The sequence below is a fragment of the Cetorhinus maximus genome, chromosome 7 (genome assembly GCF_964194155.1).
Source record: "Cetorhinus maximus chromosome 7, sCetMax3.hap1.1, whole genome shotgun sequence".
Taxonomy (NCBI): domain Eukaryota; kingdom Metazoa; phylum Chordata; class Chondrichthyes; order Lamniformes; family Cetorhinidae; genus Cetorhinus; species Cetorhinus maximus.
Genome location: NC_135885.1, coordinates 145,731,789 through 145,757,509, shown reverse-complemented (window position 1 = coordinate 145,757,509; position 25,721 = coordinate 145,731,789). Strand labels below are relative to the sequence as shown.

Below are 25,721 nucleotides of genomic sequence, written 5' to 3'. Positions count from 1 at the left end.
AACAGCTCCCTGCTCTTGTTTCCTGCTGCAGGAGGGCTGCACATGCATCTTGCTGCACATTGCATGGACGCCGCCTTCCTAGGGGGCAAACACCCTATTGCCCGTTGCCCCCTATAAAGAGGGCAGCTGTTAACCCGAGCCTGTCACCGGGAGAAGCCTTGTAGCTGCTGCCCTGCCTGGAATGAACGAGAGACTGGTAGCTTCTTATTTGAGGTTTGCGGCCTACACAAGATGTTTATGAAACCTCTCCGCCAACCCAGCATGTCCATTGCTCTCCCCCGCCATTCCGCAGAGGGGAACCAAGAGACAAGGAGGGCAAGGGCAGGGCTTGGACAGCCCCTGGGCCTTGGTGGAGGGCGCAGTCTCCGAGGGAGGAGCTCACGACTCCGCCTGCTCTTCCTGTGACACCAACAGGGGTCAGTTTGGGAAGCGCTGCTGTACCTGAAACATCTCGTTCTTAAAGGTCATCTATTGTTCCATCACCACTTCCATTTGCAGTGTCAGGATGGTCAGTAACCAGGGACCACAGATTGAAAGTGATTAGCAAAAGAACCAGAGGTAACATGAGGAGAAGTTTTTTACAGCGTGTTGTGTTGTGGTACACGCTGCCTAACAGGTGGAAGCAGATTCAACAGTAACTTTCAAAAGAGAATTGGATAAGTATGTGAAATATAAAAATTTCAGGGGCTCCAGGGGGAGAAGCAGGGGGAGTAGGATTAATTGAATAGCTTTTCCAAAGCGCTGGCACAGGCACGATGGACCGAATAGCCTCATGTGTTGTATAATTCTGTCATTCTAACCAACTTATTCTTTGCTGAATTCAGGGACAACCCGGAGCAGGACTCCCAGGACCCCAAGGATTTCCAGGTGTCCCAGGACTCGATGGGGCTCAAGGTGTTAAAGGTGACCCAGGGCCCCCTGGTACACCTGGAACATCAGGACGTCCCGGTTCACCTGGCTTCCCAGGTGATAAAGGTGAGCAAAAAGTCAACTCCAATGAAAGTTACAAAGAATGAGCTTCAAATCTACATGATCTGGACTGGCAGTTTCCCCAACACAAACTCAAAAATTAACACCCGGCAAATTCTTCTTTTAGGTCACGAAACTTGAAAAATGCATTTTCTTAACTCCTGGTAAAGATATTTCACAATCGTTGCAGCTTAAGGTTTTTGTAGTTTCCCAGTTATTGACAATCTTTGCCGGAGGGATTCATGTTCCTACAGGGTCTATCCTCAGCAGAGACAACTACCCCAGATTCCCCGACTCACACTGAGCTGTTCATTGCAGTCAACGTGCTGCAAACTGTACTATTCAGCAAGTATTCTTTGAACTGATGCATATTACCCCAAACCTTGTGAATTTAGATCCCTGTCATGGAGTCTTCCCTGGGTTGTCCCAAGACTTTCTGTCCCTAATGGAATGTGGCTGCAATTCCCAACAGGCGTGTCGGCCACTCAGGAGCACACATGTGGAAAATCACCCCTACTGCCCCAAGTTTTTAACCGAAAGTGGTAGAGTAATTTGCAATTAACAATTGGAAGTACAAGGCTATGCATGCAATATATCGCAAGGTTCATGAAAGTAAAAGAATCTGTAATAGGTCAACTGCTCAGCGTTGGAAATTGGAAGCAATGTGACAACTGTCGTTGGCTCGATCACTGATCATATTTCTGGTTTCTGGGAGAGTCAGGTGCATTGTGTTGTATAGTTTAACAGCTTAATGTGGGCCTGAAAAGGAATCATCCATTTGATGATTTATCCAGTTTGGAAAGAATTATTAAAGTGAAGCCACCTTCAGTTTTTAATCTCTCGTTGGTTAAAGCTCAGCCTCTCCCATAGTGAAGTTGTCACACGAGCTCAATGACCTTTACATTTGTTTACTTCCTGTGGGCACCATTGTGCTTCAGACATCACATTTCATTGGTTGCTTCAGGGTAAAACTGCAACAAATCAGAAAAATAGGGAACATGCAACTAAAATTCAGGAAATTGGGTAGAAAATTCAACGCGTTGTTTGTTTTTTGGCATGAGAAGCCTAGGATACAACAGCAGATCCTGCACACATCGAGCATTGGCCTAGGGAAGGGACTCTACTAACACCGGGAAAATCTCAAACACCGAGGACATCACTCCAGCCTAGGACTGAACAGGAACCACCCATTGAACAGATTCCCGCCCATCACTCAAACTAAGCAGTTTATTAAATATTAGAAATTATTTACATTGTGCAGGCCATAGGTGCATTGCCAGTGCTTATGCTTCACTTGAACACAGGAAGTAGGAGCAGCAGCAGACCATTCGGCCCATCGAGCCTGCTTCACCATTCAACACCATCATGGCTGATCTTGGGCTTCAACTCCATTTTCCCGCCCGCTCCCAATATCCCTCGATTCCCCAACAGACCAAAAATCTCCTCTTGCAAAAGCTGTTGAGGTTGTGGGGGGTGGGGGGGGGGGTCCCGGGGGTCCCATTGAAAATGTTAAGACTGGAATTGATAGATCTTTGTTGAGTAAGGGTATTAAATGTTACAGAATCAAGGTGAGGGGATGGCGTTAAGGTGCAGTTCAGCTGTGACCCAGTTGTTCAAGGGGCTGAAGGTCTCACTCATCTTCCTATCTTTCTACATCGCTGAGCAACGAGGTGGTCAAAGCTTCAGCCCTTAAAGACTTCTGATAATGGGCAAAAGGAAACAGAGGAGTTTGAGTTTCAATGTCCTCATTTTGAGGGTTAGCCATGGATTTTTAAAATGCAATTGCGACAGTTCAAACACACATTTGTTTTTTCTGCTCTTTTAGGCAGTACCGGCCCAGCAGGCCTGCAGGGCCCTCCCGGACTCCCTGGAGCAGCAGGAGCCGGGCCACCAGGTCAGCCCGGAAACCCAGGGCCCCAAGGACCAGCCGGCCTCCCAGGTACCTTCAACACACACTCGCCACTTGGGGGTGGGTGGCAGGGGGAGGGGGAAGGAAGATTCTTATAGCACCTTTCGCAGCCACAGGGCAGCCTCAAGCTCCTCACAGCCAATGAGATGTAGTCACTGTTGTAATGTAGGAAACGCAGCAGCCAACTTACGCACAGCAAGATCCCACGCACAGTAATGCAATAACTAGCAGATAATCTGTTTTTAGTGATTTTTTTTAAAAAGTTCATTCACGGGATGTGGGCATCGCTGGCTGGGCCCGCACTTATTGCCCATCCCTAGTTGCCCTTGAGAAGGTGGTGGTGGGCTGCCTTCTTGAGCCGCTGCAGTCCATGTGGTGTAGGTACACCCACAGTGCTGTTAGGGAGGGAGTTCCAGGATTCTGACCCAGCGACTATGAAGGAACGGCCGATATATTTCGAAGTCAGGATGGTGAGTGGCTTGGAGGGGAACTCCCAGGTGGTGATGTTCCCATGTGTCTGCTGCCCTTGTCCTTCTAGATGGTAGTAATCGTGGGTTTAGAAGGTGCTGCCTAAGGAACCATGGTGAATTCCTGCAGTGCATCTTGTAGGTGGTACACACTGCTGCTACTGTGCGTCGGTGGTGGAGGGAGTGAATGTTTGTGGATGGGGCGCCAATCAAGCGGGGCTGCTTTGTCCTGGATGGTGTGAAGCTTCTTGAGTGTTGTGGGAGCTGCACTCATCCAGGCAAGTGGGGAGTATTCCATCACACTCCTAACTTGTGCCTCATAGATGGTGGACAGGCTTTGGGGAGTCAGGGGGTGAGTTACTTGCCGCAGGATTCCCAGCCTCTGACCTGCTCTTGTAGCCACAGTATTTATATGGCTAGTCCAGTTCAGTTCCTGGTCAATGATGACTCCCAGGATGTTGACAGTGGGGGATTCAGTGATGGTAATGCCATTGGATATCAAGGGGCGATGGTTAGATTCTCTCTTATTGAAGATGGTCATTACCTGGCACTTGTGTGGCTTGAATGTTACTTTTCGCTTATCAGCCTGAGCCTGGATATTGTCCAGGTCTTGCTGCATGTGGCCAAATGTTAGTTAAATAGTAAATATTGGCCTCAGGATCCTGGAGAGAACTTCCCTGCTCTTCTTTGAAATAGTGCCATGGGATGTTTTACATCTATCTGAGAGGACTGGTCTAATGCCTCTTCCGGAACACGGCACTTCTGGCCTTCCCTTGGTACTGCACTGGGAGTGTCAGCCTGAATCTATTGATCAATTCTCTGGAGTGAACCTTGAGCTCATGGCCTCTGACTCAGAGGTGAGAGTGATCCAACTGAGCCAAGCTGACAGAGGGAAAAAACAAAGGAAGAGAGTGAGAAAAAGAAACAGAAAAAATAGAGCTGGAAAGAACCAGAGACAAGCTAACGAAAGGAAAAGGAATGATAACAGAAGGGCAGAGGTATGGGATTCAAGTGAATAGTCAGCGTTGGGCAAGGCCATGATGGACTGGAATTTCTACAGTTCTGTTTGGGACAAACTCTTACTTTAACCCATGTAACTGATGAGAGAATGTTACTCACTAATTCAATGTTTATATATTTGATTATTCTGCTTTCTATAATGCAGGATTCCAGGGATCAACAGGGCTAAAGGGTGACCCTGGTTTTCCAGGGTTGGACATCCCAGGTCCACAGGGGGAGAAGGGGAAAGAGGGATCCAAAGGTCTCCCTGGACCCCCTGGTTACCCAGGGCAAATTGGGTCTCCAGGAAAAGATGGTCCTCCGGGTGTACAAGGTAAGATATTGTTTGCAGAACATTTACCTTTGTTACTTATTCATTAATTATTCAAAGGTTAATTCAAAATCTTAAATCATAGAATCACACAGAGACCATTCAGCCCATCCTTCCTGTGCTGGCTCTTTGAAAGAGCTATTCAATTAACCCCAGTCCCCCCTACTCTTGTATGCTTCTACCCTTCAAATGTTTATCAAATTCCCCTTTTGAAAGTTACTATTGAATTGCTTCCACCGCCCTGTCTGGCAGCACGTTCCAGACCATCACAACCCAAAGCTTTAGAATAAAATTCTCCTCATCTTCCACCCTGATCCTTTTACCAATTTTCTAAAATCTGTGTCCTCTGCTCACCAACTCTCCTCCCAGTGGAAACAATTTCTCCCTATCTATCCAATAAAAACCCTTCCTGATTTTTGAACACCTTGGTTAAATCTCCTCTTAACCTCTGCTCCAAGGAGAACACTCCCAGCTTCTCCAGTCTCTCTACATGAACTGAAATCCTACATCCCTGGAAATATTCCAGGCAATCTCCTCCGCACCTTCTCTGAGGACCAGACATCCTTCCTAAAGTTCAGTGCCCGAATTGGACACAACACTCCCATTGGAGTCTAGGAACATAGGGACATAGGAGCAGCAGTAGGCCATTCTACCCATCGAGCCTACTCCACCGCTCAATCAGATCAGAGCTGATCATCTACCTCTTAGGCCATTTTTCCCGCACTGTCCCCATATCCCTTGATGTCATTAGTATCTGAAAGCTATTGACCTCTGTCTTAAACATACTCAACAACTGAGCCTCCACAGCCCTCTAGGATAGAGAATTCCAATGATTCTCCACCCTCTGAGTGAAGAAATTCTTCCTCATCTCGATCCTCAATGGCCTGCCCCTTATTCTGAGACTGCGTCCCCTGGTTCTAGACTCCCCAGCCAGGGGAAAACATCCTATCCACATCTAACCTGTCACGCCTTGTAAGGATTTTGTAACTTTCAGTGAGATCACCTCTCATTCTTCGAAACTGTAGGGAATACAGGACCAGTCTCCCCAATCTCCCCTCAAGAGACAATCCCACTATCCCAGGGATTGATCTGGTGAACTTCTGTCGCACTCCCTCTAAGTCAAGTATATCCTTCCTTAGATAAGGAAACCAAAACTGCACAAACTACTCCAGGTATGGCCTCATTAGTGATTTATAAAGGACTAGCATAACTTCCTTGTGTTTATAGTCCACACCTCTATTCCCAGGATCCCATATGCCTTTTCAACAGCTTTCTTAACCTGTCCTACCACCTTCAAACATTTGTAAATGTGAATTGTGGGCCTGTGTTTCTGCATCCCATGTCAAATGATATCACTTAGTTCCTAATGCCTCAATAATGCCTCTCCTTGTTCTTCCTTCCAAGTTGATCAATTCTAATTAAAGAGATCCAGAAGGCCATCAGTCAACTGTTAACTGCTAGTGATCTTTGTTAGGTGTGTGAAATGGGAAAATGCCACAAAGGCAAATACAGGAATCGGCAACAAATCAATCCCTGCTCTTTCTAAACAAACAAGTGACTGTAAAATGTGTAGGTTCACGGACTCCCAAGACACCTGCTCTTTTTGCGGTCTTGTGGAGTCCGTGGACCATGTTTATATAGGGTGTTGTAGGTTGCACTCCCTTTTTAGTTATTTAAAAAACCTTCTGTTACTATTTTGGTTGCACTTCAGTCCCACGCTCCTGATCTACGGACACCCGGTGCGGAAGGGGGTCAGGAAGAAGGAGGACCTTCTCGTGAACCTGCTCCTGGGCTTGGCCAAGTTGGCCATTAACAAGTCCAGGCAGCGGGCGATCGAGGGGGGAGTCCCGCCCGATTGTTTGTCCCTATTCCGCTGCTACGTTCGCGGCCGGGTGTCCCTGGAGAGGGAGCACGCGGTGTCTGCCGGCACCATCGAGGCCTTCCGTGCCCGGTGGGCACCGCGAGGACTGGGGTGTTTTGTTGACCCCTTTAATCACATTTTGGTTTGATGTTTGTAAGGTTCCTTTAAACTTTGTCCTTGGTTTTACAACTGACCTGACTTAGGGGCTGTGCCTGATTTATCCCTTGTTATTGTTAATTTAGTTAATTGTTTTGGCTTTAAAAGAAGCTAAACAAACAAGTTAGATATTTCCAGTCATCTACCATTGGTTAATATGAATAGTGAGAGTTATAGATACAGGATAAACTTAACACGACCACAGTGTTCACGAGGAGTGCAAGTTGGTAAAAAGAAGCATTGCAAGCCTTGCTGTCGATGTGATAGATTCTCAGTTTCATACTGATGCTGAACCAAGTAGTGTGAGTCCGAGGTGAATCTGAAACAAAGCAAAGTCTCAGTCCGCACCAGTCTGGGCTCTGCCTCGTAGCTTCGGACCAACACTAACCGTAGCCTCAGCTACTGTGTGAACATCACTGTTGGATTTCACTCTGGGCCTAAGTTCTGAAATTCTGATCACCCTCTCCAATTCTAGGTCCTAAAGGAGAAATGGGAGTCATGGGTACACCTGGAAGCCAAGGTTTCCCGGGTGCTTCAGGGAATGTGGGACATGCTGGTCCAAAAGGTCAGTGCTTATATCCTATTGCGAATGTTTTTTGATTGACAGCATGGTAACCAGAAGGTATTTTGCATGAAAACAAAAGTATTTACATGATGTGCCATTGCAGGGGCAGGCTCTGTATTTAACAGTGTGTGGTTGAGTCGCAGAGAAGACTTCATTATTAAAAATGTAAAGGAACTTGCATTTACCGTAGTGTCTTTCCCAACCAAAGGCATCTTAAACATGTTGAGTGTGGTGGGGGTGTGGAGGGGTGTGGAGGGATATGGTGGGGGTGTAGTGGGGGGTGGTAGGGAGGTGGGGAGTGTGCTGGAGGTGTGGAGGGGTGTGGTGGGGGGGTGGGTGCAGTGTGGTGGGGGTGGAGGGATATGGTGGGGGGTGTGGTGAGGGGGGTGGTGAGGGGTGTAGTGGGGGGTGGTAGGGAGGTGGGGAGTGTGCTGGAGGTGTGGAGGGGTGTGGTGGCGGTGTGGTGGGGGTGGAGGGATATGGTGGGGGGTGTGGTGAGTGGGGTGGTGAGGGGTGTAGTGGGGGGTGGTAGGGAGGTGGGGAGTGTGCTGGAGGTGTGTGGTGGGGGGGATGGGTGCAGTTTGGTGGCGGTGTGGTGGGGGTGGATGGCGGGGCTGGGGGTGTGTGGTTGCTGGGTAGTGGGGCTGTGGTGGGGAGGTGGGAGGTGTGATGGGGGTGAGATGGGGTGTTGAGGGGTTGTGGTGGGGGTGGTTTGGTGGGGGGGGAGCTGGATGTGTGGTTGGGGGTGGGGGTGTTGTTGAGTAAGGAATTTTGCTGTAATATTTTGTCACAATATTAATAGACATGTAAGTTTCCAGAAGCAAAATCAATCTTTTTTTAGGAATCTCCTGCAGACTTGCAAATCTGCCCTTTAACCTCTGTCCTCCTATTGGCCAAGCTGTACTCAATGCCAAAAGGCACTGACCATTGCCACAAGTAGGGAATTGTTTTTTATTATTCTTCCATAGGATGTGGGCATCACTGGCAAGGCCAGCATTTGTTGCCCATCCCTAATTGCCCTTGAACTGAGTGGTTTGCTAGGCCATTTCAGAGGGCAGTTAGGAGTCAACCACATTGCTGTGGGTCTGGAGTCACATGTAGGCCACACAGGGTAAGGACGGCAGATTTCCTTCCCTTAAGGGCATTAGTGACTCAGATGGGTTTTTACAATGATCACCATGGCCACCATCACTGAGACTAGCTTTTAATTCCAGATTTTATTAATTGAATTTAAATTCTGACAGCTGCTGTTTTGGACCTGTGCCCCCAGAGCATTATCCTGGGCCTTTGGATTACTACACCCATGGTATTACCACTACACAACCATCGCCCCCAATGGACTAAATGACGTTATACTGCCCTGACTTAATGTGTAGTGTAACACGCTCAGCTGACTGCCTTATCATGCTTCAAGTATGTCCGGCCTCGCAACACCCCGACTGTAATTTTCAAAAATTCATTCTTGGAGTGTGGACCTCAGACACAAGGCCAGCATTTTTATTATCCATTTCTAGTTGCCCCTTGAGAAGGTGGGGATGAGCTGCTTTCTTGAACCGCTGCAGTCCATGTGGTGTAGGTACACCCACAGTGCTGTTAGGGAGGGAGTCCCAGGATTCTGAACCAGGGACAGTGAAGGAACAGTGATATATTTCCAAGTCAGGATGGTGAGTGGCTTGGAGGGGAACTTCCGGGTGGTGGTGTTCCCATGTGTCTGCTGCCCTTGATCTGTGTTGGAAAGAATCTTCTGAACTGTGAAGTTAACCAAATAATCTTTCTGTCCATGTACATTTCCATGCTGGGTGTACACCAGATAGTGTGCTACTAATAGTATACAGAGCACAGAAATATCCCAGGTTTAATATATGGGGAGACAGTGGCATAGTGGTAATGTTACTAGACCAGTAATCCAGAGGCCCAGGCTAATGCTCTGGGGACATGGGTTCAAATTTAAATTCAGTTAATAGTGACCATGAAACTGTTGTTGATTGTTAACTATCTGGTTCACTAGTGGCCTACATGTGACTCCTGGCCCACAGCAATGTGGTTGAAATGGCCTCTGAAATGGCCTCACAAGCCATTCAAAGTCACAAAGGAATGAAACCGGATGGACCACCCGGCATCGACCCAGGCACCGGAAATGACAACGGCAATCTCAGCCCTGTCGACCCTGCAAAGCCCCCCTTACTGACATCTGGGGGCTAGAGGAGAGCTGTCTCACTGACTAGTCAAGCAACAGCCTGACATAGTCATCCTCACAGAATCATACCTTATAGATATTGTCCCAGACACCACCATCACCATCCCTGGGTATGTCCTGTCCCACCGGCAGGACAGGCCCAGCAGAGGTGGCAGCACAGTGGTATACAGTCAGGAGGGAGTTGCACTGGGAGTCCTCACTGATGTGGTTCTCACTGTTGCCTAATTCTGAGCAGGACAGAGATGATGTAGAATTTGGTGCGAGTAGGGTCTACCTGTCCATTTGGTGACCCTCAATACTCCAGCTTAATGAAGATTGCTCGGGTGCATGAGGTTCCAATGAGTCACCGGGAGCAGCAAGACAGGGAGGAAAAGCAAAACTCAGAACAGAAAGAGTGCTGTGTGTGTTTTTAACCACTTTGATGTACTTTATAACACAGGAGCAGCAGGATTTGAGTGAGCTTAATTAATGCCAACAGATTGTGCCATATTGACACATTTTCATTGTCAGGTGAGCAGGGTTTATCTGGTTTCCCTGGACCCAATGGAGTACCGGGTGAGAAGGGGACAAAAGGGGAAGTTGGTCTTGTGGGAAAACCTGGAGTGATGGACAAAAGTGCGATGGAGAAAATGAAAGGGCAGAAAGGAGAAACAGGAGATCAGGGTAAGTGAATTCATTTTGACTTTTCATAAGGGCACTATATTGTGCTCCTGTGCCTTGTGCTTGTGTATCTGCTTGTGTGTGCATGTATGTGGCGGTGTGTGTGTGTAGGTGAGTGCAGTGTGTGCATATGTGCATGTGTGTGCTTGGCAGAGTGTGTGTGTTCCGTGTTACATGTTGTATCCACATGCATGTGTGTGCTTTTGAAATATATTAAGTTGGATGTATGTACACGCTTTCCATCCACTTCCTGTCCCTGTAACTCACAATTTGTGATTAGATTGGGTGTTAATATTTAATGTTTATGTAAACATTAGGGGGAATGAAATTGGTCTTTGACAGTAACGTAAAACAAGTGATAACAAATTAGCCCCCTGCTTTACACCGACCTGATTGGCTTCCCTGTTGATAAATAAATTGGCGACTCCTGACTGGGACATCTTGATAAATTGAGGATTTGATTTACAATGAAATCCACTTCAGATCAGAGAGTGGGTGGGGGGTCAGGAACATCCTGACAAGGACCTGGTGGGATTGGGTAAGTTTGTTTCGATGCTGTCCTTCAGGCTCTTCTGGCCTGTGAGCCTCCTCTTCAGCAGCAGGCACAAGGCCCCAAGGCTGGTACCCAAGCCTCCAGCTGTGGTACTCCTTCCCCCACCAGTTACTGCACAAGGTCCTGCTAAGTGAGTTGGCCCTTCAGCTGGAGGTTGCTGTGTACTTCAGGGATGGTCTGCCTGCCCAGGGCCCAGGGCGGAGAGAGGGAAGGTCAGGCAGCAACACCCACCAAAGCAGTTATCAGCTGGCTTGGTGCAGAGGGATTGGGGCCAACTTTGTCACAAGAACATGAAAAATAGGAGCCGGAGAAGGCCATTTGGCTCCTCTAATGTGAGAATAGAGTTAGATCAGGAAAGATGGTGGGGGAGGACAGAGTGGAGCATAAATGCTGGCGTGGCCTGATTGAGCTGGACGGCCCCTTTCCAAATGTATTTGATGTAATTCCATGTACAGTTAAAATCATAACCTTACAGCATAGAAGGAGACCATCGAGCCCCAACGTCCTCTTTGAAAGAACTTTCCAAATGAGTCTCTCTCAACGAGGCCGCTGTGTCGTTGGGGTTACGGTTACCACTCATAGTGGAATCACCCTCACCTGTTGACAGCAGGGGGATTGGCAGCTTTGACTCAGGTACACACGGTAACAATGAACAGCTCCTCCTCATGGAATAGTCTTCTCAAAGTTTATGCATCTCTCCGCAGGACTGTCAGGCTTCCCAGGAACGAAGGGCCATCAAGGTATTTCGGGTGATCCCGGAGTGCCAGGAAAGAATGGTCAACCTGGATTACCAGGCCAACCAGGTAAGGGGCAAAACAGTGCAACAAGTGGAATGTGACAGAAATATACTCGGTAAATATTCGGGCATTGGAGTTTTTAATCTTTTTAATGAACGGTGTTGACTGAATTGTTAAATGCTATCACTTGGGTAGGACAGAACTGAGTGGAATCATTTCTATAGAGCCTTTCACAGCATCTAAGCACTGCATAGCCAATAATACTTCTGAAATGCAGTCACTGTTGTAATGTAAGAAATGTCGCAGATAATTTGTGCACAGCAAGCTCCCAGAAGGAGCAACGTGATAATAACCAGGTCATTTGTTTTAGTGAAGTGGGTTGAGGGGATAAATATTGGTGGGACTCTGGGGAGAGCTCCCCTGTTCTTCACATAATTTCATGGAATCTTTTTATATCCACTTGAGAGGACACCCTTGCCCCCAAATTAACACTGGATAGACAGGTGATGTCCTGTTATGTCCACAAGTGAATTAACTGAGCGACTTTAACCAGCACACACTCCAGAGGCAAGAACTCAGAGGAAGAACGTGTGTCTCCCCCGCAACAATTCACTATGGGGCTGTTTATAGGGTTTTTATAGAATGGTTATAGGATGTTAATGGGGCTGTTTATAGGATGTTTATGGGGCTGTCTGTAGGGTGGTTAATGAATGTTTCTCGGGCTGTTTATAGGGTGGTTAAAAGATGTTTATAGGATGTTTCTGTCGCTCCCAGTATGAAGTGTCATTCTGTGCCATCATGTGATCACTGACCCGTGCCACCTGACCCTGACAGAACCAGTGATGGGTCACATGCCCCACTTTCCAAACCTTCAGTGCTTGCTGGACATGCCCAGTCACAGGGACATGCCTTAAATGTTGACGCATGGCGAGTTTACCTGATGAATGGATGATCCACACAGGTCATGAGGGTTCTCAGTTCAAACCTTGACCTTTGGCAGGTTGGTTGATCTCATTCAGGGCAATGCGAGAGACCTCTCAGCTTCCACTGTGAGAGAGGGCACAATTCCACGGGTGGCTCATTACAACCCAGGTGAAACTGTATGTGTGTGTGTTTGTCCGGGTGAGACTGTATGTGTGTGTGTTTGTCCGGGTGAGACTGTATGTGTGTGTGTGTTTGTCCGGGTGAGACTGTATGTGTGTGTGTGTGTTTGTCCGGGTGAGACTGTATGTGTGTGTGTGTGTTTGTCCGGGTGAGACTGTATGTGTGTGTGTGTGTTTGTCCGGGTGAGACTGTATGTGTGTGTGTGTTTGTCCGGGTGAGACTGTATGTGTGTGTGTGTGTTTGTCCGGGTGAGACTGTATGTGTGTGTGTGTGTGTTTGTCCGGGTGAGACTGTATGTGTGTGTGTGTTTGTCCGGGTGAGACTGTATGTGTGTGTGTGTGTTTGTCCGGGTGAGACTGTATGTTTGTGTGTGTGTGTGTGTGTGTTTGTCCGGGTGAGACTGTATGTGTGTGTGTGTGTGTGTGTGTTTGTCCGGGTGAGACTGTATGTGTGTGTGTGTGTGTGTGTTTGTCCGGGTGAGACTGTATGTGTGTGTGTGTGTGTGTGTGTTTGTCCGGGTGAGACTGTATGTGTGTGTGTGTGTGTGTGTGTTTGTCCGGGTGAGACTGTATGTGTGTGTGTGTGTGTGTGTGTGTTTGTCCGGGTGAGACTGTATGTGTGTGTGTGTGTGTGTGTGTTTGTCCGGGTGAGACTGTATGTGTGTGTGTGTGTGTGTGTTTGTCCGGGTGAGACTGTATGTGTGTGTGTTTGACTGCATGGTGACCAGGAATCGGTTCAACCTTGACTTCAATAATCTACCTGCTTTAGCGGAATAGCCCTCCCACACTCATCCACAAGGCTGAAACTGGAACAGGAGTGTGGCACTGCCAGGTTGCAGTCTGACCCTACCCCTGTAAACATCTCAAACACAGAAAGACAGCTCAAAATACAGCAGGAGGGGAGAGAGAAAATTGGGGGGAAATATAATGGAGCAATAAGACTAATAGAAATGTCACTCCTGCTTCCACTAGGGCCGGTGGGAGACCCAGGAAGACCTGGAAAACCAGGATTGACAGGTGTCCAAGGAGAGAAAGGATCAATTGGAGAAATGGGACTACCAGGTAACCTTGCAAAACAATAAAAACTCTACAAAGTGTGAAGCACGTCTCAATCTTTCAGTGATTTTGTACCTGTTGGGCAGACCGTCCATTGTGTTTTGCTCCAAACAAATGAAAGATAGGGCTTGCATTTCTATAGCACCTTTCATACCCTCAGGACAGCCCAAAGCACTTTACACCCAGTGACTTCCTTTTGTAATGAAGGAAACATGGCAGCCGACTTGTGCATGGAAAGATCCCACAAACAGCAATGTGATAATGAGCAGATGCTGAGGGACAAATATGGGACATAGAGGAGAAATCTCCTGCTTTTTCAAAACGGTGCCATGGGATTATTACATCCATTTCTGAGGGTAGATACAGCCTCGGCTTCATTGTCTCATCCTAAGGATGGCGCCTCCAACAGTGCAGCATGGCCTCAGTACTGCACGGGGGGTGTCGGCCTGGATTGTGTGTTCAAGTCTCTAGAGTGGGTCTTAAACCTTTGGCCTTCTGACTCCGGCGAGGGTCTGCTAGCCACTGAGTCACAGCTTGGGCAGGTCGCAACAGTCTCGCATGTGAGATTCTTGAGGCAATCTTATGAAGAATGACCCAGGTGTTTTCCCATAGTCTTCCTCATGGTTTCTGAAGGAGGCTAGTCAGATACATAAAGACAAATAGTAAAAGCTTCTACAGGGATGTAAGAAGGAAGAGATGAGTGAAAGTAAAGGTGGATCCTTTACAGGTGGATCTAGGAGAAATTCTAATGAAGAATAAACATAATGACAGAGACATTAACAAATACCTTTGGCCAGATTTTCATGGAGGAGGCAGGAAGATCAAGTCAGGAAACTTCCCAACTCAGCAGACCCCCGTCTCCTTTAAAATGCCCCCCACCCCTCCACCCAGCCCTCCTCCACACCACCACAACCCACCATCACCGTCTTATTTTTGTTCCGGGGAGGATGGGGCGAGATGGAGTTGGGCCCATCGACTCCATAGGCCAGGCCCAAGGTGGAAACGGAGGTCTGCAGGTTGCGGGGCTGCAGGTTGCGGGGCTGCAGGTTGCGGGGCTGCAGGTTGGAATATCCGCCCCCATTTACTGGGACGTTGGTCCAGTTTTAATTCTGACTCTCAGGCCCTCAAACCCTCACCCTCTTCACTCCCCCACCCATCTCACATACCTCTCATGCCCTCTGAAATCTCGCATGTCCCCTCCATCATGCCAATGTATCCTCCATAAATATTCATCCAATGTCCACTATGGGCAGACCTCAGGAGCCATGTCTTTGAAATGGACATTTTAAAAAAAAGCCTCTAACAATCTAATAGAACTGTCATTAAAACACTTCATACTGAAAAAAACCCTCCTTCAAAAAAGACATTCAATAAAAGATTAAGTCCCCTTAAATGATCAATCTGTTGTAAAAATAAACATCTATTTCACTAACCACATCAAAGACAGTTAATATTTTAATAAACTCTTAAAACTGCTGATCAAATTGTCTGCAAAGCCGTCTGGTGAGTAAGTGGTTTTTTAGCTTTTGAAATTCAGGCAAGCATTCATAATAGGCTCAGCTGCAATAACAAACCATTGCAGCTCACAAATCATAAAGCCAATTGAATTGCAAGGACAAATGCCCATATTTTGATCTAAGCTGTACCAGAATGCCTGTCAATTAAGGCACTTCAGGAACAAGGGTCTGTGTTTATTCTCTAAATGAAATCTGCAGACTTTTCTCCCTCAAATTTAAAGGGCCAGGGATTTAAATGACTTCAGATCATAGCACTTAGAGTTCCCAAGAGGTATTCTCTTCAGTTTTGAATGTGTAATAAATTTATCCAATTGGAAAAGTGCTCTAATGCATCTTGACATTTACACAATGCTAATGAATGTAATGGTCAACTTCCCTTTGAAAAGTCCTTTGTTCACTCACTGCAGTAAAAATGCACCTAACTTATAATGCAGCATCTGACTATTGAAATTAAAAGAATAGATTTATTTTTGTATTTCAAAACTTGTCAGCGAATGGATCCCAGGAACAGGTGAATGTTCTTTTTTTGGTTCTCCACTTGAGACTGGGGGTTCCCCTGTGTCTCATGACTCCTCTGAGGTATATGGGCCACTTATTCTTACTGACGGTCCTGACTCCAAAAAGTTACAAGAGTGTGGTGGAGGTTCTGGTTGGACTGCCCATTCCTGCAATGGAGATGGCAAGGGTGGGCGAGCGGCATGTGAACAGGCTACCCAGACCCACACCCTTATCCCTCGCTGGCAAAAATCGCCAGATACTGGAACGGGGGAGCGGGAATCCCAGAATCGGCTCCCACCCGCCATTTTTAAAGGGTCCCTGAGAGAGTCCGGCTCAGGGAAAACCCAGGATTTTCTATCTGTCTTCATGATAGAAGAGACAAAAATCATTGTGGAAACAGTGGGGAACCAGGGCTACACTGAGAATGAGGAACTTAAAGAAATTAGTATCAGTAAAGAAATGGTCCTGGAGAAAATAAAGGGACTGAAAGTGGTGAAATCTGCTAAACCTGACAACCTGCATCCATGGGTTTTAAAAGTGGTGGCTACGGAGAGATAATAGATGCACTGGTTACGATCTTCCTGAACTCCCTAGATTCTAGAACAGTCCCCATGGGTTGGAAATGAGTAAAGGTAACTCTGCTATTCAAGAAAGGAGGGAGCGAATAAACAGGGAACTCTAGGCCTGTTAGCCTGACATCAGTGACAGGGAAAGTTCTAGAATCTATTATTAGGGACATGGTAACAGGACATTAGAAAATCATAATATGATTAAGTAGAGTCAACACGGATTTATGAAAAGGCAATCATTGGTAGGATTTAATGGCTTCCCCTGTGGCGGGTTTGGTGGTGGGTGCTGCTAATTCCAATAAGTGTATGTTGAGGAAGAATGAGCCTGAAGCCAGCCTGCACCTTCAAACAGGTTTATTTCCACAACAGCAAGGCAGAGGCACAGACTGTCCCAGTCCCTCCCCGACTCTCAGGGTGAACTGGTTCATATACTCCGGGGCGTGGCGGAGTTCCCTCATTCAAAGCCTGATCGAGGGGTCCGACATCGGGAAGGGGGGGTGGGCGTGTGGATGCACTGAGAGCCACCCCCACCCTTGCTGCTGACCACCCTCCCCCACTGCCCCACAACACCATCCTCCTCTGACCCCACTCCCACCATCATTCACCTGTGCCGAGGTCCATTGGTGAACTTGTGCCTTGGGCGGGTGTAGTATGTGCAGCAGTCCCCATCTCCCTGGTGGTGCTGCCAGGCAGTGAAGAGCTGCCAGCCTCTGATTGGCCGGGCAGGGCCTAATGCTGCCCAGTTAATGTGGTCCTTCCAGGAAAGAGGCGATGCAGGACTCTCACCGGCTCTCCAGCTGACATGTCAGACCCCCGTCACCTCCGTTAAACACCGCCCCATGTTTGACCAATCTATTGAGTTTTTTGAGGTTGTAACTAGCAGGATGGATAAAGGGAATCAGTGGATATAGTAAATTTGAATTTTCGAAAAGCAATTGATAAGGTGCCACACAAGAGGCTTTACATAAAATTAAGAGCTCATAATTGGGGGTAGTGTTTAGCACGGATTGAGGATTGGTTAATAGACAGGAAATAATCGGAATAAACGGGACATTTTCAGGTTGGTAGGCTGTAACTAGTGGGGTACTGCAAGGAGGTCAGTGCCTCAGCAATTCGCAATCTATATCAATGGCTTAAAAGAGGGGACAGAGTGTAATGGGTGTCTGAGATAGATCTCCATGGGCCATCTAATCTAATTAGCACAATTCCATAGGACTTGAATGAAAGCAGGAAGAGATTCAGTCTAAGAACAAAGGATTTCATCCATGGGAGGAACATTTCAGCAATCATTGAACATTCAGGCTCGGAATGGGTTGAACTGTTGACCCTACGATAAGAAATTCACCTAATTGACATGATCTCCTCAGGTACCTCTGGACCCCAGGGTCCCCCGGGTGAGCCAGGACAGACGGGCGTCCCAGGTTATACTGGAGTGAGCGGTGAGAAAGGTGAGAAGGGCATCCCAGGAGTGCCAGGATTCGGAGTTCCAGGTGTTCCAGGTCCAAAGGTGAGTTTAGACCTTGAATGATTGTCTAAATACCCCCCTGGAATTGGGACTCTCCCTGCCGGATAAGTGAAGAAATACATTGCCAACGAGCCTTGTGGGGCAGGAAGATCCCACGCTCGATCAGTGACCTCCATCCAGTTGACTCCAGTTGGCCTCTGTGTCACTATGATAAAGGGATGGAACAGCTGCACCAGATGTTCCTGATCCTGACGCTGATCCAGTCGCCGAGCTCAATGTGCTCAGGGAATCTCTTTTCACCAATTGGCCAGGCTGAACCAGATATCCAGCCGGCACTCTCCCATGGCCATTTGGGATGATGTAGCATGTAGAGATTGGCAGCACTCCAACTCCCAGTGAATAAGGCTGCAGGCCTGGAACAAGAATTTATCAACTCGGCCCCAGTGCTGTATTAAAAACATCGTCCTGTTACAGCTTGGGGGGGAGGGGTTGGGGGCTGAAATTAGATTTGGTCGAAGGATATAAAACAGGTGGTAACTAATTATCTGTCCTAATATCCCCACAGTCTACATTTGCTCCTGTAACTTGAAGAGACCTGAATTGATCGGGTGTGAGGTGCAAAGGGATTCTGAGGCATTGCTCCAGTGAACTGCACTGGGTTCCTGAGGTGTCACTCCAGTGAGGTGCATTGGGATCCTGAGGTATCACTCCAGTGGGCTGCACTGGGATCCTGAGGTGTCACTCCAGTGAGGTGCACTGGGATCCTGAGGTGTCACTCCAGTGAGGTGCACTGGGATCCTGAGGTGTCACTCCAGTGAGGTGCACTGGGATCCTGAGGTGTCACTCCAATGAGGTGCACTGGGATCCTGAGGTGTCACTCCGGTGAGGTGCACTGGGATCCTGAGGTGTCACTCCGGTGAGGTGCACTGGGATCCTGAGGTGTCACTCCGGTGAGGTGCACTGGGATCCTGAGGTGTCACTCCGGTGAGGTGCACTGGGATCCTGAGGTGTCACTCCGGTGAGGTGCACTGGGATCCTGAGGTGTCACTCCGGTGAGGTGCACTGGGATCCTGAGGTGTCACTCCGGTGAGGTGCACTGGGATCCTGAGGTGTCACTCCGGTGAGGTGCACTGGGATCCTGAGGTGTCACTCCAGTGAGGTGCACTGGGATCCTGAGGTGTCACTCCAGTGAGGTGCACTGGGATCCTGAGGTGTCACTCCAGTGAGGTGCACTGGGATCCTGAGGTGTCACTCCAGTGAGGTGCACTGGGATCCTGAGGTGTCACTCCAGTGAGGTGCACTGGGATCCTGAGGTGTCACTCCAGTGAGGTGCACTGGGATCCTGAGGTGTCACTCCAGTGAGGTGCACTGGGATCCTGAGGTGTCACTCCAGTGAGGTGCACTGGGATCCTGAGGTGTCACTCCAGTGAGGTGCACTGGGATCCTGAGGTGTCACTCCAGTGAGGTGCACTGGGATCCTGAGGTGTCACTCCAGTGAGGTGCACTGGGATCCTGAGGTGTCACTCCAGTGAGGTGCACTGGGATCCTGAGGTGTCACTCCAGTGAGGTGCACTGGGATCCTGAGGTGTCACTCCAGTGAGGTGCACTGGGATCCTGAGGTGTCACTCCAGTGGGCTGCACTGGGATCCTGAGGTGTCACTCCAGTGGGCTGCACTGGGATCCTCCACACAGCTCGCCTGAGAAACAAAAGTGAGGCAGAGGCCATTTTACTTCAGGAAACTGGGCTGATGGGGAGCTGAGCAGAACTCTCCCCAATCACTTTCTCAAAATTCAAAGTTGGCCCCATCAAATCAAGGAATTGTAGAATCCCGCATCACAGAAGGAGATCATTCAGCCCATCATGTCTGTGCTGGCTCTTTGAAAGAGTTATCCAATTAATCCCACTCCCCTTCCTCTTGCCCCACAGCCCTGCAATATTTTTTCCCACAAGTTTATATCCAATTCCCTTTTGAAATTTTTCACTGAAGCTGCTTCCACTGCCCTTTCAGGCAGCGCATTCCAGATCACAGCACCTCGCCATGTTTAAAAAAAAACATTCTCCTCATCTCCCCCTCCCATTCTTTTATCGATTATCTTCAACCTGTGTCCCTCTGAGGAAACAGCTTCTCCTCGTTCACTCTTATCAAGATTTGAAAATCTCTATTAAATCCCCCCCCTATTCTTCTCTGCTCCAAGGAGAACAATCCCAGCCTCCCCACAGTAACTCTGTACCACGATTGCGCTGGCTCGATGAGAAGGTTGAGATAATTTGCGATGGGTGTGTGCTGAACAGGTTTTATTGTGTGTTGATGATTTAGGGAGATTCAGGTCCATCAGGCTTCCCAGGTGACCCTGGACTGATAGGTGAGCCAGGTGTGCCGGGCATGTCGGGATCGCTGGGGCCAACGGGACCAAAGGGCAGCCCAGGTGTGCCGGGAATCCCAGGTAAGGGGGCTAAAATTCCTCTAAAGCTGAAATGAATCGTTTGAATTCTCTGAATGAAGAGGGGAGCTTAATAAGTTTATATGATCATTTCTCTAGGTAACCCAGGACTCCCAGGAAGTAAAGGCAGCATTGGTCTCCCAGGTGAACCAGGTTTCTCAGGAATTCCAGGACAGCCAGGTACAGATAAGTAGCAAGCAAAACTATTCCTCCAAAATATTGGTTCAATCTTTTTTAAAATGTTCAGTTATATGTAACATGAGTGCAAGTTGTTTTGACTGTCCAGTCTGTATTGATATCTATTCTACACATGAGAGGTTTCCTAATCCCACTGCCCCCACCCCCACCCCCAGCTGTGCGTTCCCATTTCTTTTCTTTTATTAACTTTTGTTAATGAGATGTGGGCATTGCTGGCTGGGCCAGCATTTATTGCCCATCCCTAGTGTGGTGTAGGTACACCCACTGTGCTGTTAAGAAGGGAGTTCCAGGATTTTGACCCAGCGACATTGAAGGAACGGTGATATATTTCCAAGTCAGGATGGTGAGTGACTTGGAGGGGAACTTCCAGGTGGTGATGTTCCCATGTGTCTGCTGCCCTTGTCCTTCTAGATGGTAGTGGTCATGAGTTTGGAAGGTGTTGTCCAAGGAGCCTTGGTGAATTCCTGCAGTGCATCTTGTAAACGGTACACACTGCTGCTACTGTGCGTCGATGGTGGAGGGAATGACTGTTTGTGAATGGGTGCCAGTCAAGCGGGGCTGCTTTGTCCTGGATGGTGTCGAGCTTCTCAAGTGTTGTGGGAGCTACACTCATCCAGGCAAGTGGAGAATATTCCATCACACTCCCAACTTGTGCCTTGTAGATGGACAGGCTTTGGGGAGTCAGGAAGTGAGTTACTCGTTGCAGGATTCCCAGCCTCTGACCTGCTCTTGTAGCCACGGCATTTATATGGCTGGTGTCTTTATCCCTCTTTCTTTCAATCAGATGTCAACCCTATTTGTAAACGTAGTCACAATCTCTGTTTCAATCACTAATGAATTCCATAGCCTCAGGATCCTCTGTGAGAACAGCTTTCCTGATGCTGTTCCTGATATCTGTGTCCCCTTGGTCAAGACTGGCCTCCCCTGCCCTGTCCTGAATTTTAAACAATGCCCCCCCAACCTTTCTCCATCTCCGAGTTTGTCCAATCTTCCAGTACATTGCCTTCAGTTCCCAACTGAAGCTAAACATCCCACTGAAAATGAGGCCTTGAAATGATAGGGGCCTCCCAGTGAGAACTAGCCATCCATCCGAATTCTGTCCTGGGAATGACCCTCCTGCCCACCCTCCTTCTCCTGCCGTTAATCCAGCATTGTGCACATCCCAAGAACCAATCAGAAATGCTGTACAGTTATCTGTAAAGAGATGAATTAAAAAGAACGTGGATCATCATGTTAGAAAGAACATTAAGGGTTAATTCTCCAATAAGACACAGAACTTGGTGTTATTTATTGTTGATCTGAGGCTCTCTGAGTGTGACTTGCAACTGGAAACATCCAATCGGTACATTTGCTCTTTATTCAACCATTCGAGCTCCAAAGGTCTCCTCGGGGGGACATTTCTGATTGAATCTGGAACTTTCTCTGTGAGAATGTTGTTGATGCTGGGAGTCATTTGAACTTTTCCACAGATTTTTGTAGGCAAAGGATATCTATCAGGAGATAACGGAGAAAAGAGGAGTAAATGGAGTTGAGGTATAATCAGCCATGATCTTGTTGAATGCTAGAACGGGCTTGAGGGGCTGAATGGCCTCCTCCTATTTGTATCTTCCTCAAGTACTGTTAGAAAATAATGGTCCTGGAAGGAAACAAGATGAAAAAGAAGATGGATATTATGTGTATCATAACATGACCTTAGCATTCCTCATGAATACACCTCAAATATGGCATTGATCATATTGACCAGTATTGTCCTAGATTTAGTCACCGACATGTGTTGACTTCTCTGGCCTCCAGCTACAGGGGAATGCCACAGAATCCCTGGGCCATTCCTGGTCACTACCCAACAACCCCTTTTTGGGATTTCAGGCCTGGGGCTATAAGCATTGGTACGGCATCAATGATGTCCTTTATTGACTAGCCTACCAGCACTCAATCCAAGATGCGTACAATGGGAATAACCACCTGTGATACCCTTGAGGCCCTTCCCCAAACGTGGGCCGGGATTTTCCGGTCCCGCCAGCAGTGTGACCCGTCGTGGGCGGGACGGGAAATTTGGCGGACCGGCAAAAAGTCCATCGACGCTCTGCGGGAATTTCAGCAGGACCGGAAAATCCCAGCCACGGTTTGTTATTTTCAAGGGATGAGATGCAATGAGAAAGAATTGGAGGAGAAAAATTGAAACGTTTAGATTTTGCCCACAAGCCAACTTGTCTTCATGACATTTTTCCAAATAACAGCAACGAACCTGCTGGTCAATGTGGGGGGGTGGTTCCGAGCAAGGTCATCCGCTGCTCTCTTAATTGCAGATTTTAGTTTTGTGGATCTTTTTATGATTGTTGTTTTCTTGTGTCAGGTCCTCCTGGTCCTCCAGGCATCGCGGGAACTCTTGGAGAGAAAGGCTCAAGAGGCCTTGACGGAATCCCAGGAGCGATTGGTGAAAAGGGTAACCAAGGTATGTGTGTCTAATGCATAGGGGTAAACCTTTGAGGTTGTGACACAATGCGTAGGGTCCTTCTAAAATCCCAAATATAAGCTAACAATTCAAACAACCAGTTGCAAAGGTTTTGGGCCGAGGGCGCGGGTGATAGTATATCTGCCATTTGGAGGTCCCGAGAGGGCAGCATTGCTGGAGAATTCCTCCATCGTGCCTGGATTGTAGTGAATCTCCTCTGTATTAGAAACACCAGTTTAAGCGTGGAAACACTGAAGATTACTCTAATTTACAATCTTGCATCTAACATCCAATCTGTACTTTTTGCACATTGTCTAGGCATCCCAGGAAGAGATATCCCAGGAATCCCAGGTCTGCCAGGAACTAGGGGTAAGGTCACCCGTTCTTAAAAAAAATGCTCCATCTCCACCTCTCTGACTCCTCCTTTCAGATGCCCCTTAAAACCTGTCATTGGTTTTTGGAATATGGTTATTCCTCCACCTTCTCTGTTAGCATCTACGGATTAAATTCCCTCTTTTAGCAGCTTAACACTTTACCTTCCTAGCCAGAAGCTTTAGCCTAATGTTTGAATCAGGCAATGACTAAATTTGAGAAGCATTGACACAAAGAACAGTAGCAGCAGTGTGTACCATCTACAAGATGCACTGCTGCAACTCACCGAGGCTCCTTAGACAGCACCTTCCAAACCCACTAAATATATCACCGTTCCTTCACTTCGCTGGGTCAAAATCCTGGAACTCCCTCCCTAACAGCACTGTGGGTGTACCTAGACCGCATGGACTGCAGCGGTTCAAGAAGGCAGTTCACCACCACCTTCTCAAGGGTGATTAGGGATGGGCAATAAATGCTGGCTTGGACTGCAGTGGTAACATTCCAAAATGAATTTAAAAGAACATCAAACACAAAAGGAATTACTCAGGGTGGCCGTGGACATCACTGTCTCAGCTAACGGGCTGGAGGCAGCAGGACCTTCTTCTAATCTTTCACGGGATGTGGGTATCACTGGGCTAGGCTGGTAGTTTTCCCATCCCTCATTGCCCTTGAGGAGGTGGTGATGTGCCACCTTCTTGAACCATGGCAGTTCATGTGATGTGGGATAGTGTGTGGAATTATGGCAGGACTCATGGCAAGCAGTGTACCTTAGAGCAAACAAAGCTTATTCACTCAACAATCAGAGTCTGTTTAAGCAGCCTTCTACAACAAGCCATCTAAAGATTCCAGTTCGAAAGAGTCCTCATGATTGAAAACTACAGCAATCTCTCCCAATAAAAGCAGATACAGTCCGTGCAGATAGCTATACAAATATAGCAGTGTGGGCTCCAGGAATGATTAGCCAATCATCTTCTTCCTGGCTTGTAAGAATGGTCTCACTAGGTGCAGCTGGAATTACCCCCACTGCCCCCTCCCTCCCCAACCACCTTGCACAAACCCAGAGTTTTGCTGTCACAAGACTGACAGTGTTTCCAACTGTGATAACCTGTGGAGCTGGTGGCTGCATCGTCTACATTGTGCTAACTGTGTGCTCTTTCAACAGGTTTTAAAGGTGACCCTGGTTTACCAGGATACCCGGGTTCACCTGGAGTTCCGGGTATTAAAGGAGACCGAGGGTTTCCAGGTCCCAGAGGCCATCAGGGCAGTCAAGGTCCTCCGGGACCCCCTAACGTGGCTCTGGAGGGACCGAAAGGTGAAAAAGGAACTGTCGGTGAAACAGGCCATCCGGGTAAGTTGTCCATCTTCAGAGCTTGACTGAAGATTTGCTGTGACGATGAATGAGTAGAACACTAACTCCTGCCAATGCAAGATGGCCGGTCTGCACATGCTCCCTGGCGCGGGCATGCGCGGAATGCCAATGACGTCATTCCGCTGTGCCCAGCTGCTAATGCACCTCTGTGCGTGTGCGAGAGAAGCTTTCCTATCTGTATGGACGCAACGCCTGCAATGAATATGGTCAGAAGTTTAGGTTTAGCCAGAAGAGCAATAAAGTTATCTATCAATTAATTAATAAATCAATTATTTATTTTCAGCCACAATTATTTGGGATTGTTTGTTGGCCAATGAATACATTCTGAAGATCATGTGCTCCTTTTCTTTGCTTGGTCTCAAGTCTATTCAGTGTGGAATCCCAAAAACATGTGGCAGAAACTTCAAACTAAATTGTCAGGAAATTCATCAGAGTATAGATTCCACTGACTTATCTCATTTGGAGTGCCCACTCTCTTCACACAGCTTACATCCATAAACCTGAGAATGAAGGATCCCCAAACCCTCTTACTGTTGGAGTTTAACCAGCCAAAACTGCTCACAGAGCATAGGTGAACTATTGGTCCAGTTACAGCCTCACTTCTTTAAGAATGATCTGGAAGCAATTTGATGAGACTCCGGCTCCAGGGACAGGTATCTTTCCAAACTCCAATGTTGAGCCAGCCAAACTCAGTAACAATAGATTGCCCCGGCAAACTGTGTACCTCTCTGGTTCATGTGTCAAATTGTTGACTCTGCCAGAGAGGATAAGCTGAAACCCAATCTCCCCTGGTTAAAACACATCCCTAAGGAGACCCTGCTCACACAGAGGTTGCAATGAAATCACATGAACCCAAATCAAGCAATAATGACACAGAGAGGTCTTTAAAGATTGTTTAGCCGGTCAAGAACCATTAAAATACTGTGTGTGCAAGACCCCTTATTTCATGTCTGGACTTCAAGCCTGCTATTAAATTTTGTGCTTAAATTACACTTCCATGAAATTATATGCCTAGTTTAAAAATAAAATACTAAAACAAAAGTCGTTATTTTTTTGCCCCCAACCACTTTACTCGTCGGCTGCTAACTCAAATAGGAAAGATTGCAAATGCAAGAAATCTGAAATAAAGGCAAAATATTGAAAACACACAGTAAGCGAGCTGGTATCTGGAAGGAGAAGGCCAAGTCCCCTATGTCAAGTCTTGGTCAGAGTAGCAGTTGAACAGAAATCTTCAGCCCTTAAAGCTCAATGGAATGTTGTGTTAGACAACTTTTAA

The 25,721-nt window shown here is 47.6% G+C and overlaps 1 protein-coding gene across 1 annotated transcript in view; it reads left to right on the top strand.

The window, feature by feature from the left end:
* LOC144683062 (uncharacterized) overlaps window positions 1-25,721 on the top strand; it is a 101,927-nt gene that overhangs the window by 54,532 nt on the left and 21,674 nt on the right. The window contains exons 29-41 of the mRNA XM_078546076.1: window positions 825-975; window positions 2,795-2,908; window positions 4,511-4,678; window positions 7,168-7,257; window positions 9,965-10,117; window positions 11,372-11,470; window positions 13,480-13,569; window positions 17,515-17,654; window positions 19,931-20,057; window positions 20,154-20,234; window positions 22,606-22,704; window positions 23,023-23,073; window positions 24,239-24,424. Coding sequence (XP_078402202.1) covers window positions 825-975; window positions 2,795-2,908; window positions 4,511-4,678; window positions 7,168-7,257; window positions 9,965-10,117; window positions 11,372-11,470; window positions 13,480-13,569; window positions 17,515-17,654; window positions 19,931-20,057; window positions 20,154-20,234; window positions 22,606-22,704; window positions 23,023-23,073; window positions 24,239-24,424 — 1,549 coding nt within the window. The remainder of the gene's footprint in view (window positions 1-824; window positions 976-2,794; window positions 2,909-4,510; window positions 4,679-7,167; window positions 7,258-9,964; window positions 10,118-11,371; window positions 11,471-13,479; window positions 13,570-17,514; window positions 17,655-19,930; window positions 20,058-20,153; window positions 20,235-22,605; window positions 22,705-23,022; window positions 23,074-24,238; window positions 24,425-25,721) is intronic.